General features: G+C 44.6%; 2 protein-coding genes across 2 annotated transcripts in view; both read left to right on the forward strand.

Annotated features, from left to right (window-relative positions):
- Positions 1-230: 230 nt before the first annotated feature.
- On the forward strand, positions 231-1,497 carry LOC135942772 (23 kDa integral membrane protein-like). The gene is made up of 7 exons (XM_065489078.1): positions 231-364; positions 435-515; positions 576-683; positions 747-917; positions 975-1,175; positions 1,229-1,274; positions 1,329-1,497. The coding sequence occupies exons 1-7, from the start codon at positions 308-310 to the stop codon at positions 1,370-1,372; spliced, it is 708 nt and encodes a 235-aa protein (XP_065345150.1). The 5' UTR covers positions 231-307; the 3' UTR covers positions 1,373-1,497.
- Positions 1,498-2,617: 1,120 nt separating this feature from the next.
- LOC135944716 (B-cell lymphoma/leukemia 11B-like) overlaps positions 2,618-14,355 on the forward strand; it is a 51,100-nt gene continuing 39,362 nt past the window's right edge. The window contains exon 1 of the mRNA XM_065491848.1: positions 2,618-3,069. Coding sequence (XP_065347920.1) covers positions 3,033-3,069 — 37 coding nt within the window. The 5' untranslated portion in view covers positions 2,618-3,032. The remainder of the gene's footprint in view (positions 3,070-14,355) is intronic.

Below are 14,355 nucleotides of genomic sequence, written 5' to 3' on the forward strand. Positions count from 1 at the left end.
TGTACTTACTCCGTTTTTTTACCTAAATAATATGAAATAAGTTGGAGACACAAATTAACTCATAGCACCAAGATGTGTGACTCACGCGCTCACTCATCCTTGGGCATTTACGATATTTGCATATACGCTGGGAAGAAATGAGCCAAGCTAGCGCATTAATGCCTTATCTTACACTATCCTAAATTTACTTAGCGCATGACAAAGCAAATCTGTGTCATAAGTCGCGTTATAAAATGTGTGTACGCATAAAAATCTTAGTCTTTTATCGCCAGCCCTTTAGTCCAGACGTTCTTTTCAGAGGCGCAGGATGGCCTGCAAGTCAGTGAACAAAGTGTGCTTCGTTGTTTTAAACTCCATATTATTTGTAAGTCTCTACGGCGTTAATTTCATTTATGCAATATTAGCAATTTTAACTCATTACTATTCACTGCAAGGCCTGCGCAATAATAGAGATTGTGATCGCGGCAGTAATTTACGGCAGAGTGTACGCCTTGGACATGCTCTCCTCTCTGCTGGTATAAACTTGTACAATTTCTTAATACAACGTACTCCGTGTTTACATGAGCATTTTCCAGAACGCATCGGCTATGATAATTTTAATGACCGCTGGAGTGCTCAGTCTTCTCTGTTCTGCGTTCGGAATTTTTGGATTAAAACTACATATGAGATGGATACTGTTCGTTGTGAGAAATCTCCAGCCTCTTATCAAATTTTAACTTTGTTTTTCAACCGAAATTTCCTTCCAGTATTTGGCCATCAGCGTCGTCATTTTCATTCTGCAAGTGGCTGGCTTTAGCACGGCATTTCACTCAGTCTCCAGCAACTTGGTGAAGTACCTCACCGACGCGTTTGCGGAGATCAAAAGCAAAGATGACAAAACATTTGTTGAATCCTCGTGGTGGAAAATGCAGCAAAGTGTAAATATAAGAAATGATCTTATGATGAATTTTGGTCAAATTAATTATTTTCTTTAGTTGTCTTGTTGCGGTGTCACCGGACCGGACGAATTAGGGGCCGGCAAACAAGAACAATTGTGTATTTGCGATATGAAAGTTACGAAAAACTGTGGCCCAAAGTCATACTACACAACTGGCTGCTTTAATGCAATCATTTGGTACGCTTCCGACTTCACCCTTGGCGCGGCTGCTCTATCTGTGTCAATGGCCATCATACAGGTTCGTCTGCCAGAAATTCCGCTCTAATCGCACCTCAAAAAGTTTAATTTCAGCTTATCACTGGAGTAATATCATTTGTGCTGGCGCGCAATACAGAGAGTAAGACGATACGATTGTAAAGGGAAATAGAATAAAACTGGAAATGCTTTTTAGGTGTTGATTGGGCCGTTCAACAAAAACAGGAAGCCACATCCTAAATGCAATATTCTTGTGTCAGACTATATTTCATAATTAGTAAAGATTAATAGATGTGTTTTCCATTTTCCAACTGCTCTGATGGTAACAAATATTTCATAATAAATAAATGGTGTCTTTAATAACAGTTATTGATGTTTTTCTCGGAAACCCCCTTTTAAAATAAACTCTGGAGGCTCAGCCTCTTTTGTTGAAAAGGAGTAGCCTATTTCTTTTGTGTCGCGAGAGCAAAATGGCTAGTGGCGCGGGGGAGTAGCCGAGAGTGGACGTGATAGGGTTGAAAGGCGCATGCTGGGGGTGAGTGGGCAGTGGCGAAGCGGTTGGCCGGCAGTGGTCACTCGCGTGTCTCCTTTCCGTGCGGTTGGCTGAGATGAAATCCCGGCACACACGTGGCGCAGGCGAGGAGGATGGCGCTCGCGACCAGCCTGCGCGCCGCCAGCCGGACCATCCCCACCCTCGGCCGAGCCAGCGTGTGTGCTACTACCCCTAACGGCATATGCAACACACAATACTTACCCCTTCCAACGGCTCGCTCAGCAGCCAGGGAGAACGGGTTTTGTTGGTAAATTATAATAAAATTAAGAGCAAAGATAAAATTTTAAATTTAAACATTGAATTTGTTGTAAAAATAAATAAATAATAGAAATTGCTTGTCAAAAATATTTATTTTGGAGTTAAAAATGTAAAAATAGAACAAACAAAATTCTTGTAAATAATGCTGATTTATTTATGAATGTCGATTCTCTCCCATGTCAAACTACGTATTGTACTTTGTAAAATATTTAAAATTAGACGTGAAAAACGCTACAAATGTAGCAGAAAACCGATAAATCAGACGTAAGTGTCGAAAATTATAAAAATTGTTTAATCTTCAAGTAACTTAAATTTATCTTTTTTGTACAAAGCAATAATATGTTAAGATAAATTTTTGGCTGAAATGGGTTTTTAATGAGGAGAACTACTTATTAAAAAAGCTGTAATAGCAGAACCAACGGAATTTTAAATAATCAAGGATGAAAATTATTGTTGTTTTTGGCTCAGATAATATGCGTGTGCCGAATCAGTAAGACGGTCGAGGGGAAGTTACGCACAACACATACACACACGCTGGCTGTGGGGTAGAGGTGTTTTTTTTCCGAGGGTGCCGTGCTCTCCTCATGCGCGGTGGGGCCTTCTCTCTCTCTCTCTCGCTAGCCATGCTGTACCGGTGGATAGGTGGCCTTCCACGGCGCAGATCGCCCCTGCCGGCTCGCTCTCTTCTCTCTCTCCTGTAAGTTAGACAGTCGCTCGTTGTCGCCAGCGCCCGCGCTCACCGAGTAGCCGGCAGGCCGAGTGGGATCACTCAGTGTGGCCTGTGCGCTCCCCCAGACCAAACGCACTGCGACCGCCGCTCTCGCCGAGCCGCTTCCACCCGCACAACAGAGGGCCGCAGCAGCTCGTCGCTGTTTTTCCGACAACCATGAAGAACAAAAGGAAAAGCAGCAAGTTCCGTCGCAGAAGTTGCGTGTAGAGTGACAGTGCCCGAACACGTTTTTATTCTTTCCCAGAGCTGCAATTCCGGGAGTTTTGACACTACTTGGTGCGTGCCAGCCCAAGTTTGATTTTCCCAAACTGTGAATTTTCAACGCTGCATTGGACTGTTTTGCGGTAGAAAACGTCAAGATGAGGATAAAAATGCCGGCTATGCGCATTGCGCAAGGTAGGATTATTGCATTTTCGTGTTTTTTAAAATTTTATCCTGTTTTGCGAATTTCAGGACTTAGTCAAATCTGTCAATGTCATTTCTTAAATTATAATCCTTTCACTAGAAGCTAATCCAATGTTTAAATATTTATCAATCTTTATATCAGATTACGTGAAAGCAAACTTTGAGATTATTATTTTTTTCGCAAATATTTTAATTTGCCTACTCCAGCCAATTTTCAAAGATTAGTTCTTTTCCTCATAAATGCTGATAAAAAGTCACACGCAAACTAAGCCAGAGTTTGAAATCTCGTCAGAGCACATCCGTTTTGTGAGAATTCCTCTGAAATTTCCTGCCTGTTTAGCGCCGCCCGCAAATCCCGTCGTCCTCCCACGGTGACAGGACGAGTGCCGATAAAAATGCGCGCCTTCATGCCCCTGCCTCACGGTCGCGCAACTTTGATTTTCCCAAACAGATTTTTGGCTCGGTTACTTTGTATTTGGATTCGGATTACACGCTTGGTGCGGCGAGGGCAAAAAATCAAAACGAACTAGTCGCGTGCTTCGGGGCCGAAGGTCAAAAAACGTGTGCTCGAAGTGAGGTCAGACCTGATGCATCTCAACCCCTCTGCTTTGTCCACCCCGTCCGGCAGCTTTTCAAACCCGTCCGTCGCATTTGCATTTGCTTTTGTCTTTGGCTCGGCCACGGTCCGCGCTCGCTCGGCCGGTGCGGGACAAAGGCCAGTTTTAAAGGGTCGTGTCGTTGTTTTTTTGCGTTATTTTCATTTCGCTCGCACGCTCTCGTCCGTCCGCTTAGAGAAATTAAAAGGTGCAGCTCGCGCCGACTGAGTTTTTTGCGAACGGTGTGTGTTTATGATCGAGCGCACAACCCTCCGCGCGTTTGTACTTCTTTTGAGGATAATTAGCCGCTAAAATGCGAAGGGCCACCGAGGTTAAACTACTTTTCTGCTTCATTATACAGGCCCGACCGGCGAGATGATTCGATATAAAAATAAAATTAATTGCCCCCCGCTCACCTTTGCTCGGCAACCAATAATTATCGATGGAGTTTTTAGCAGCTTTTCTGCTCGTAAAAGTAAGATTCGCGCATGTTGAAATTCGGTATGGCGAAACATATAAGGCACCTACCTAGTAATTGCACTCGACAAATTGCTCGGATCATTCCGCGCAACTTTTATCGCCTGCTAATCCGTAGGAAATTGACTGCGTGAGAAACGGAGAATAGAAGGGAATTATTAATCTGTTGACTTTTTATTATCAACTGCATTGTACTGTGTTCCTCGTCACGCAACTGCTCGAAATTCTCTCGCATAATCCACCAATGGTCTCGTCATCTCCTCTGACCAACGCACACGTACACATTGTTTCCCGAGAGCAACTCATTCTTCTCATTAATCAGCGATTGGGTGGGATTATCGTGTTAATCGCACATTAATGACCGCTGCTGTCCAAACAAAAAGAGATGAATTCGCCGAAAGATAAGAGTGTGGCCGCAGGTATTTAATCCTCGCCGCCGCGACCATAAAATCCATATCTGGCAATAAAACGAGCGACGGTCGCCTTTGAAAACTTGGCCGCATTCGTAGGTGGAAAAGTGCGACTTTCGTTCCGGCGGCCTCATTGTGCGGGGGGCTGACTGCGCGGCTCACCTGAAGATGGCAGCAGAGTGTAGGATGTGGGAGTTTGCTGCCGAAACTCTCACCCTCGCTCGCTCGGCGAGGGGATGAGAAGGGGTTGGGAGAGGGAAGCAGTGCTCGAGAGACTTGAAAAGAATTCGTTCCTCGTCGATTACTTTAAGGGAAATGTTTTCGTTGCCATTGAATGCACGCGCCGCCTTTAAGGTTTTGTTTCTTTTCCCGAAATGAATGGAAAAATTCATTTAGCATCTGGGCGGAAATAAATTAGAAACCGCGCGAGATTTGACAGCAAAATCTCTACCCATGGTAAAAACACATTTCTTGCAATCGACTCCAGCAGCAGGGTTCAAATCGTGGTCAGCTTGCATCAAAAGATCGTATTGCACATGTTTTCCACTTGTGTTTACACATTCTCTCTCGCACTCTCGGCGGGAGTTTGGTCTGCTCGCTGCAATACCGGTGCATTTTTTCTGCGTTGTCGTAACAGAAGAAGAAGCACAGAGAAATCCTTAATAAGCGCCAGCGAGAGGAAGCAATATATACAGGGACGCTGCCTGCGTCAGCCATCGCTCATTATGCGCCTTTCGCAATGCGTAATTTTCCTTCTCTTCGTTTGACAGTCAATCAAACCTGTACCCACACAAATCGAAAAATGCCTTTGCATCTCGCAACAAAAATCACTTTTGATCAGCGTTTGTGAAATCGAAAATGGCATGCAAATTTCACTTTGACACCTTGATTGCGGTTGTGCTCGCCGGCAAATATTTGTCGTGCTCGAGTTTTTGAGATGCAAATCACACGACGACGCGTCGGAAAACAAAATCAATTCCTGCCGTCTTTGCGAATAATTATCGTCACCAGCCGCCGCCGCCGATCGATGATAAGCAAGACACCGTTACTTTCTTAATTCACACCGCAAGATAGAAATCCATCTTTCTAATTACGCATTGTCCAAATCTAGGGGCCGCCAAAGCGGTCGTCGCCGCCGTAATAAAATAAAAGAAACAACACTGGAGGTATCACATCATTATTTCACGCCGCTCTATTGATCATTTTCAATTTAGCCGCCGCGCCGACAATTATGCATTTTGCCAAACAACGCGTGTTTTGTTATTTCGAAGTGAGCTAGGCGTTGATTAGGATGACTCGGCACATCGGCTCCGTGAGCCCAATCAAAGGACGCTTTCATTTCGGTTGGTCAGCGGAAAATAACCTCTCTTTGCGCCGATTAATTAATTGCGCGGCGAAATTAAATTGATTGGCTGGCCGATTTCCGCGAAACTGGCCCTATTAAGGTGTTAATTGCGCTTGAAATTGATCGCATCGCGAACGGACAGTGAAAAGAAACTGTCAAACGATTTGATGTATTAAAAATGATTTAATTGGCTGGTCACCTCATTTCGTATTCAGAAATTTTATCGGACCTGCTAAGAGGTGTGGGCCGAAATGGATCAGAGAGGCTGCGAAGGAATGTTTGCGTCAATTTTAACGAACAAATAACACATCTGTATTTGAGAATGAAAAGACCCTCTTTGTGAACAATATTATATTGCCCGTGAGTTCGCTCGTAAACAGCAAGAAATTGAAAAAAAGGTCGGACGCGAAGGTTATCTGGCTAAATATTGACCAAAGGCGATCATTTTCGTTGCCCCACGAAAAGAGAAACCTTCATTTTTCACCAGAAATTACAGCTCGGGCGTGTTTGCCGAGCAAATATTGCGTGATTTTTCTTTTCCTTTCGGGCCGCGCGAAAGGAAATACGAAAGGTGTCGCGTCCAGCGAAAAGCGGTAGCCGCGCGCGTTTTAATGACCCGGCCTTTTGCTTTTTGGCTGCTCCTTTAATTTTATTACCCCCGCGCGCTCTCGGCCCTCGCTGCTGATTTATTCCTCTTTCGCCTGCTTTTATCTTGAGCGCGCACAATAGTTTTATTACGTGTCATAATACATGCCATGCAGCATTCGAATGAATTTCGCGCGTGAGCGTACCAAATTTTAGCGCCCAACGAACACACGTTATAACCCTTTTCCTGACAGCTGCTCGATATTTTCACCGAGAAAAACGCCTTCGGGAGCAGTGCGCCGATTCGTATCCGCGCGCAGCCCTGCTTTTTTATTATTTGGTCAGTAATAACATAACATTAAGCCGGGTAATTTAAAAATTATATACTCTCTCTTCTGCTCGCGCGGTCGCTAATGTAGTACCGCGTTATAATAAATTCACAATGTATTTTTCGGACCCACCAGAAGTAGAAACGCAGCGCACAAGCTGGTGTTTATCCGCTCTGCTCACTCCAGTTATCGTATCTCAATTGAATATCGCGAGCTAGCTGTTGGGCCTGCTAATTGTTTTAGTTGCGACGGACGCGCGCGCGTGCATATTTAATCGAGGCGGAAAATTGTTGGTGTGACAGATGCCGCCGCGACTGCAGTCAACAATGGATGCTGGCATAAAATTAACATAGTAATTTCCGTCTTATCGGCGAGATGTATCGCTCGTAACTCAAAGAGAAAAGTACGCTTTCCTGCGCCTCGTTATTTCAGCCGCCTACTCGAAAACAACACCTCATTGTTGCGCCCGGCAGCCAACCCGATTTGTGTTCGCGTTCATATTAACGAAATATATAATAATAAACTGACTCTTGCGTCGTCGCTCTAACAAAAAAAAAACCGTCGGACGGCAAGGCTGATTTTTTATGAGACAATTTCCAAAGATATCCTACCATAAATATGCATGCATTTTTACTGCTATGCGACCAGCGACGGTGACTGACCTTTAATGTAATATAGTGTCCGTTACTATGTCAGCAGGTATACATTCGCCCCAAAAATCCTAAATTTATCACACCCTCGCTGAAGTGCACCTCCGAGAAAAATTCATAACCAAGTGAATAAGACAGTAAAACTAAAGACCAATATTTTAGCGACTTTTTTACTCTGGACCGTCGTAAATTTTATTGGAGGGTGCCTTATAGAAAGACCCTCTGCTTTCCATCGAGGGTTGCGAAAGAATTAGCTGACGATTTTTTTTTTTTATTTTCTATACATAGAAGCTAACAATCAATCTCCCACACGAGCGGTACACGCTGGCCTCGAAAATAATTTCTCAAAGGCTGGTCGCTTAATTCTCACCTTCCTTTGAGAAGCAGGCAGCGATTTTTTGACCATTTTTTACAGCACGCTAGCTCGTCACAGTTATTCCTGCGGTGCTATTTGCGCGTTTCATTACGAAAGCACACAGCATACATTCGCTTTTAACAATAAAGCGTGCATGCACGGCCAACAATCAGCTGGTATTGAAGGAAAAGTTCAGCCACCTCTGATATGCTTGTTGGTGTGGAAAAGGAAAAATATGTGACGGGCAAAATCGATATCGCGTCGCTAAATGGTTGTGATGATTTGCACAAAATCTGGCTTCTACGTGTTTCCGCGACCGGAGCCGGTTTCGGAGGCGCGAAATTATTCAAATCGGCGCCTGGCGTGAAATTCGCTCTGACCATGACTCATTTTTAATGCCGCCACTTGACCATTCTAAACAAATTTGCGGCCCATGAAAATAACGCCCGCCACCGCCGCCGCCGTCGCGCAATATTTCCGCGAGAGCAAGAGACCAGCCAGAATGGTCGCGCCGTGAAATCCAAGACGGCGTGCCGAGTCGAGACTTTTGATACAATCGTGACTTGTCCTTTAATGAATTTTATACATTTCGCGCGGCGAACGGCCGGCGGATCCATTTACAATCGCGCGCAGCATCCTTTTTGCTCGTGCTAATGTTGTGGTCATCCGTCGAAAATGCCGAAAAAAGAGAAGTGCTGTGCGCTCACCGGCAATAAAACCAATAAAACGAATATGTGCTATAGCTGTTAAGAAATAATCCGCTCGATTTGAGAGCCGCGCGGCGATTCTATCGGCACTGACAGTGATAAATGGAATTTAATGAAATGAAACTTGTACGCGGCGGTCGCGAAATGGTCATCAAATCACGGCGCTGGCCACAGGAATTCGCGATATATACTTAATTTCCAGTCCAATTACCTGCACGCCGAAGCCGGTTTTCCATGGGAAAATTGCACGTACGAAATTTACAAATTGGCCGACGCGGCGGTGTACTTTTTACGACGGACAAAATTTGTTTTAATAAATGTGGCAAATTTTTATTGTCCTCCTCGTTTGAACTCGCGGCATCTGTTGGCAATAAAGTCATTTTTATTATGTTCTTACAAAGTGAGAGAAAGGACAAACGTGATTTTTTTTCATCTACACTCTGTCATCAGGGTGGATTATTATTTGCACTTTATATACGGATAACCGCAAAAGACAGCGGAGAGAAGTGATTAAATTTCACAGCATCAATCAGTGGTTAACTATCTGTTATTTGAATTGAGACACTCCCTCCCCACCAAAAACTTTCAACAGCCTTATTTTGTTCCACTCTCCACGCACAAACCTGCCAAGACAAGGTTTTCAAATCCAAGATCTAATTTTGAGCTGAAAATTAATCAATATTATGCCGGGAAACTACGCGTATACACTTTTGGTCCAGCTTTTAAAAACCGTTCTCACCAGTTAGCGGGCAGGAACGTTTTATGATTGATGGTTGGCAAAAGGTCTCTTTCTCTTAAATTAACTCGTTGGTTTTTAGACGATGAGAGCGGAGTGGCTGAGAGCGATGCTTCTGACATGTTACTCAATAACAATCATAACACACACATGACTGCAAAAGGCAGCTTGATAGCGATTAATGAACGCGTGTCACTTTTTCTCAGATTTGTAATATTACAAACATCAGTCAAGAGCGCAAAGAAAGCAGGACAGTGGCTAAGCCCCTATTACGCGCGGTAGACAATCTTAATTACATATCTGAGCACTCGGTTGGAAATTAATTTTTCAGCGAGCAGCGAATTGAATATTGGCCGTCATAATTTATTCATCTCCGCTGCCGATTGCCGCGCCGCGTGCAAAAAAACACGGTAGACTGAAGGCGAACGAGCGGTCAGGTTCTTTTTTCAATGTGGTCAGCCAACAGCAACACAAACCAAATCAGAAATCTTTCTTTACATTTGCTGCTCAGGTGTACGTTTCTCTCTCTCTCTCGCACTCTCGTCAGAAGCACACACGGTTTCCCTTTTTCTCGCCAGCAAGGTGCGAACGGACGGCCCACTGCTGTGTGGATTTTTAATTTACCAACCGCAATTATTACTGCATGGAGAGTAATTACACACTCTTCCAAATTTAATTAAATTGAATTACGACACGCCGGACCCACTTCTGGCTTTTTACGAGCCACTTGCGAGACAATTAAGTTATAAATTCTCCACCTGGTCATTTCTTTTCTCAATAATATATTATTCAAACGAGCCGGAGCTTGTTAATTTATCGCTCTCCGGCCAAACGTTTGAGAAATTTATTGGATTTTAAAAGGTGATCGCTGGGTAGCAGGGAAATTAATAATTGCGTGGCTCTAGAGAGTTCTTGCGGAGTTTACAAGTGCACCTTGTATTTTTCTGTCGGCTAAAGTGCATTTACGCGGCGAGTAATCGAGTCTATAATCAAATTATTGCCTGCTAGGAGCGAGCGCAGACTGTAATTTGACTTTGATCTAGTGAACTCTCTTTTTTTCACCCGCGTGCACGACTTTTGCTATACTTCTTGATGAACACCACTCTTCAGCAAATGATTACGCTTTTGATATGCCATGGAAAGTGCGCGCCCATAAATTACAAAGTAATGAGACGGGTATTAATTTAATTATACACATACACGAGCAAGGCAGGGCGAAATACCCTTCTTTTAATTCGGACGCGGTGCATCGCGCAGTTGCATCCGGAATGCATCAGAGATTTCAATGCACGAATCTGAATGCGATCTGGAGGAGAGTGACGGATGTCTCCAGATCGTATCTTGGCGACTCAGAATTGGTAATAACCGAGTCGGACAGCCGGACAGACGCAGAGTCACAAGCGCAGTCGCTTGGAAGTAATAAAAGAAAGCAAAGTGAGCGAGCTGGTTGGTTATTCTAAAGCGCGGTTGCAGCGCAGCCGTCAGATTGATTACAACAGGTAGCCGCCGCTCGGCGAGCAGCAAGCCGTCCGTGCATATTGCTTGCACCGCGCGCTCAGAAAATATTTACCATTCTCGCGGCTGCAGATTAGTTATGGCCATCGTACACTAACTTTTTCATGTGATCTCGGCGACGATTCTTCGATTGCACTGGTCACACGATCCGCATGTGCAGCGAGCTAGCGAGCGCCCCGGGCGATCCGTTTCATTGCCCGCAGCTGCATGGCCGCAGCAAGGACGACGGCATTATATTTGAGATGCGTGTGTGGTATGTTCGTTCCATTAAGCCAACGCGAGTAATTAATTTTTATCCTCATTACTGCATGCGGCTAATAATCTCGTAAATCATGGAAATTGGAGCAAAAAACCAATGATTTATTCGCTAACCGGCGAAAAGCGTCTCTTTCTCTCTCGCATAGCTATACTTTCCAAACCCGTTTCAATACTCAACTTAATGAAATTTGCAAAGTTCCTGACAGTTAGGAACGAGAAATATTTTTATGGAGCTCTCTTAGGCCGACCTTTTGACCCCTAATTACCATCAGCCTGATGTTCCGAATTTATTATTGAGCTGCGGCAATTACGCGGGTTATTTATTGATTTGGGCCTGACTGCAAACGTCAATAAACACCGAAAATCAGCACCATCATTATTATTATGGTGCTCTGCTGGAGCACGGCGTTGGCTCGAAAAAAGGTTGCCTACTCCGTGGTCATCGACCCTTTCATTGTTGAGCCTGCCGTCTTTGTGTGTGCTTTGGCTGTCATTCATTCGAATTCGCGGCTTTTCTTATTTGTGTATCTCTTTACTCCATTGGCTTGGCTCGCGAATCGTAAAAAAGATGATGTTTGTGTGCCTGATTGCCCGCTGATTGGCATCGAAAGCGAGTCAAATTAAAAAATAACGAGTTGCAACACGCACGAGAAGAATGAGAAAAGCGAGCTTATTAAATCAGCGAATTAATTTTCAATCCCGACGCATGTTACTAAAGTTAAACTCGAATTTGCATTTAAATTGCAGCTGCTGCAGCATAAGGGATCGTTGCAGTGCGTCTTATTTATCGTGACACATTTTGCCTTTTAATCAGCCACGCGAGACTCACAAAGAAAATCAACTTACAACTTTGATTGCGGCATTTTCTCGTACGTGCCTTACCGGTCGAATCCGCGCGTCGACAGTTCGTGCCGGCCCATCAAGTTGCAAAACAGTCTGCGGTGCATTTTTTGCGTTTAATGGTGAGAATTTTACGGTAAATCTTTTTTAATCACGCATATATATACCCACCAAAATAGGCTGACCGCCTGGCACAAAAGAACCTTTTAGCCAGGTCGACGCGCCGAGATTTACTTTTGGCACCTTTTGAGCACCACCGGACCTTTTAGGACGTACGTTCGTTATTTGTCACCTTCTGTGTTGTTTACAAGACGCTTACTTGATGCAATTACGCATGAATTAGTGCTCGTGCGAACAATGGGGTCTTGTGGCGTGCGTCATGCCACTATTAGCAAAGTTATCACGTCGGCTTGGCCGCGAAATTCAATCAAATTCCGCCGACCCGCGCCGCGCAGCTCGTATATATACATATAATGCAAAACGAGCCTTTGTTCCGATTCACAATGTGCACATGCGGCGGCGGGCCCGAGCAGCATATTTTTTGTGTGTCTTCAAAGAGTGCACTGCTTTTTCGTTTGACCAGCAGCAGCACCGACGGCGGCGGAGGTGAGCAGCCCAGAGTTTGTCTTTGATAAGGCATCTCGCGTCGTATTAATGTGCATACTCTCGGGTCAGCAACTCGGTGTTTGATGATAAGGGAGCCTCTTGTTTTATGGACGCGCGCGGTCGACAAATAAGGCGGCCATAATTCAAGAGGCTGGGGGCGGCTCAAGAGGGCAGTCGCCGCCAAAAAGGTGCAGAGCAGTCATATTGTGCGCTCTCCACTGCGCTTTGATGAGTGGTGTAATAAAATGAGAAAAACCTTGTGTCCACATGCCATAATAAGAAAAGAAAGAGAGCTGCACTCGTATATGTACACGCCGGCGCCAGTCTGCGGAACAAAACAAGAAAACTCTGCTCGACGACACCGACACACACGGGCACGAATATCCAGCTCTTTCAAAAATTTCTCCTTGCGTGAGGAGAGATGCTCTTTTATATTCTGTCAGCGGGATCAACTCGTGGTATAAATAATTGTGTGTCGAGTGCGCCGAAAAAAAACGGCAGGAATTCCTGAGTTATTCCGTCTGATATGCAAAATGTTTCATAACGCGTGCAGCACTTAAGCGGAAATTTACCGCCGGACTTCGCATTAAGTTATTTTAATTGATAATTAACATTCAAAACACACATTCGCGCTGCGTAATTATTTATCGCGCGGCAATCAGAGAGGCTTTCCGCGATGGAGAGTCGCTCGCTCATCTCATCTGCTGCTGTCGCTCCTCTCGGCGGAGGATGTAATCCCATCAGCCGTGTGCGTATAAGACGTAAGAGAGCAACCGTATGTTTGTTTTTATTGATTTACAAGCAGCAAGCGCGGAGACAATCAATCTTGCATCGCTAAACAATCGTTTCATTTCTTAATTGACTTAAAAACGTCAAACCCGCGCAGTGCGTGCACTTAGTGCCTTTCCGAATTGAAATGTTTTCCGCTCGGCAAAAGTCATGGCTCCGCACACAACTTTATTAAAATTCCCGCGTCCGTTGGGAAAGAGCGATGGAGTCATACGACTTATTATTTCTCTGCTCTCAGTCAGTGCATTGTAATCCAAGGCGATCACGTTTTATTGTTTTATCGCCCCACGATGTCACAATCCCTCACTGTAGCGCCTCAATCGTCTTCCTTTCAATTTAGAGATAAAATGTTTAGTTCCATCGTATTCCTTTGAAATTCTTAAACATTTATTTAAAATAAAAATTATCCGTCCTCTAATGCGTTGGAATTCTAAAAATTAAGGCAGAGAGTGGATTCATTAATCAGCAGCACGAAACGATCAGCTATACACAGCAATGGTAAAATCAATTTTCGTGATCGGTGAAAGCTTTTAGCAGCGCGTTATTAGCGCAATAAAATGTGTTCCATCCCGCTCGCGCGTCCCGGCAGCCGCGCGCATCAGCAGCAGCAGCAGCGTAGCTTTGTTCGTCCGCCGCCGATGCTGGCAAGTGCTGTTTTACATTCAGCATGAGATCGCCGCAAACTGGTCACGTATTATTATTTGAAAACGGCGGCGGCGGCGGCGGCGTCCAAGGAGAAAATACAAATGATCAATCGATCCATCTGCTCGGCACAAGAGCCGGGACTAATGATGAAATTGCTCCGCGGCGGCTGCACGTAAAGATCTGGATGGACGGGCACGGACAGGAAGCTGCTTCGCCACAGAGAGGGCATTGTTTAACCGAATGCAAATCAATCGCAAGAGAGGAGATGCTCCATTGGCTGACGGTGGCGCCGTGTACAGATCTCTTTGTTTTTACGACTCATTCGAAACGCCAGCCAGCAATTGGAAAAATGCAAATTGCGCCGTTAGGTCACGTTTTCTAAATCGCTCATTGGTCACGAGTTAATTTGCAAATTCAATATTTGCATATTTCAT

Source organism: Cloeon dipterum, chromosome 4 (assembly GCF_949628265.1).
Source record: "Cloeon dipterum chromosome 4, ieCloDipt1.1, whole genome shotgun sequence".
NCBI lineage: Eukaryota > Metazoa > Arthropoda > Insecta > Ephemeroptera > Baetidae > Cloeon > Cloeon dipterum.

Coding starts and splice junctions, on each gene's coding strand:
- LOC135942772 (XM_065489078.1), top strand. CDS start 308: ATGGCCTGCAAGTCAGTGAACAAAGTGTGCTTCGTTGTTTTAAACTCC. Junction 365..434: donor TTTTAAACTCCATATTATTT/GTAAGTCTCTAC, acceptor ATTCACTGCAAG/GCCTGCGCAATAATAGAGAT. Junction 918..974: donor GGTGGAAAATGCAGCAAAGT/GTAAATATAAGA, acceptor TATTTTCTTTAG/TTGTCTTGTTGCGGTGTCAC.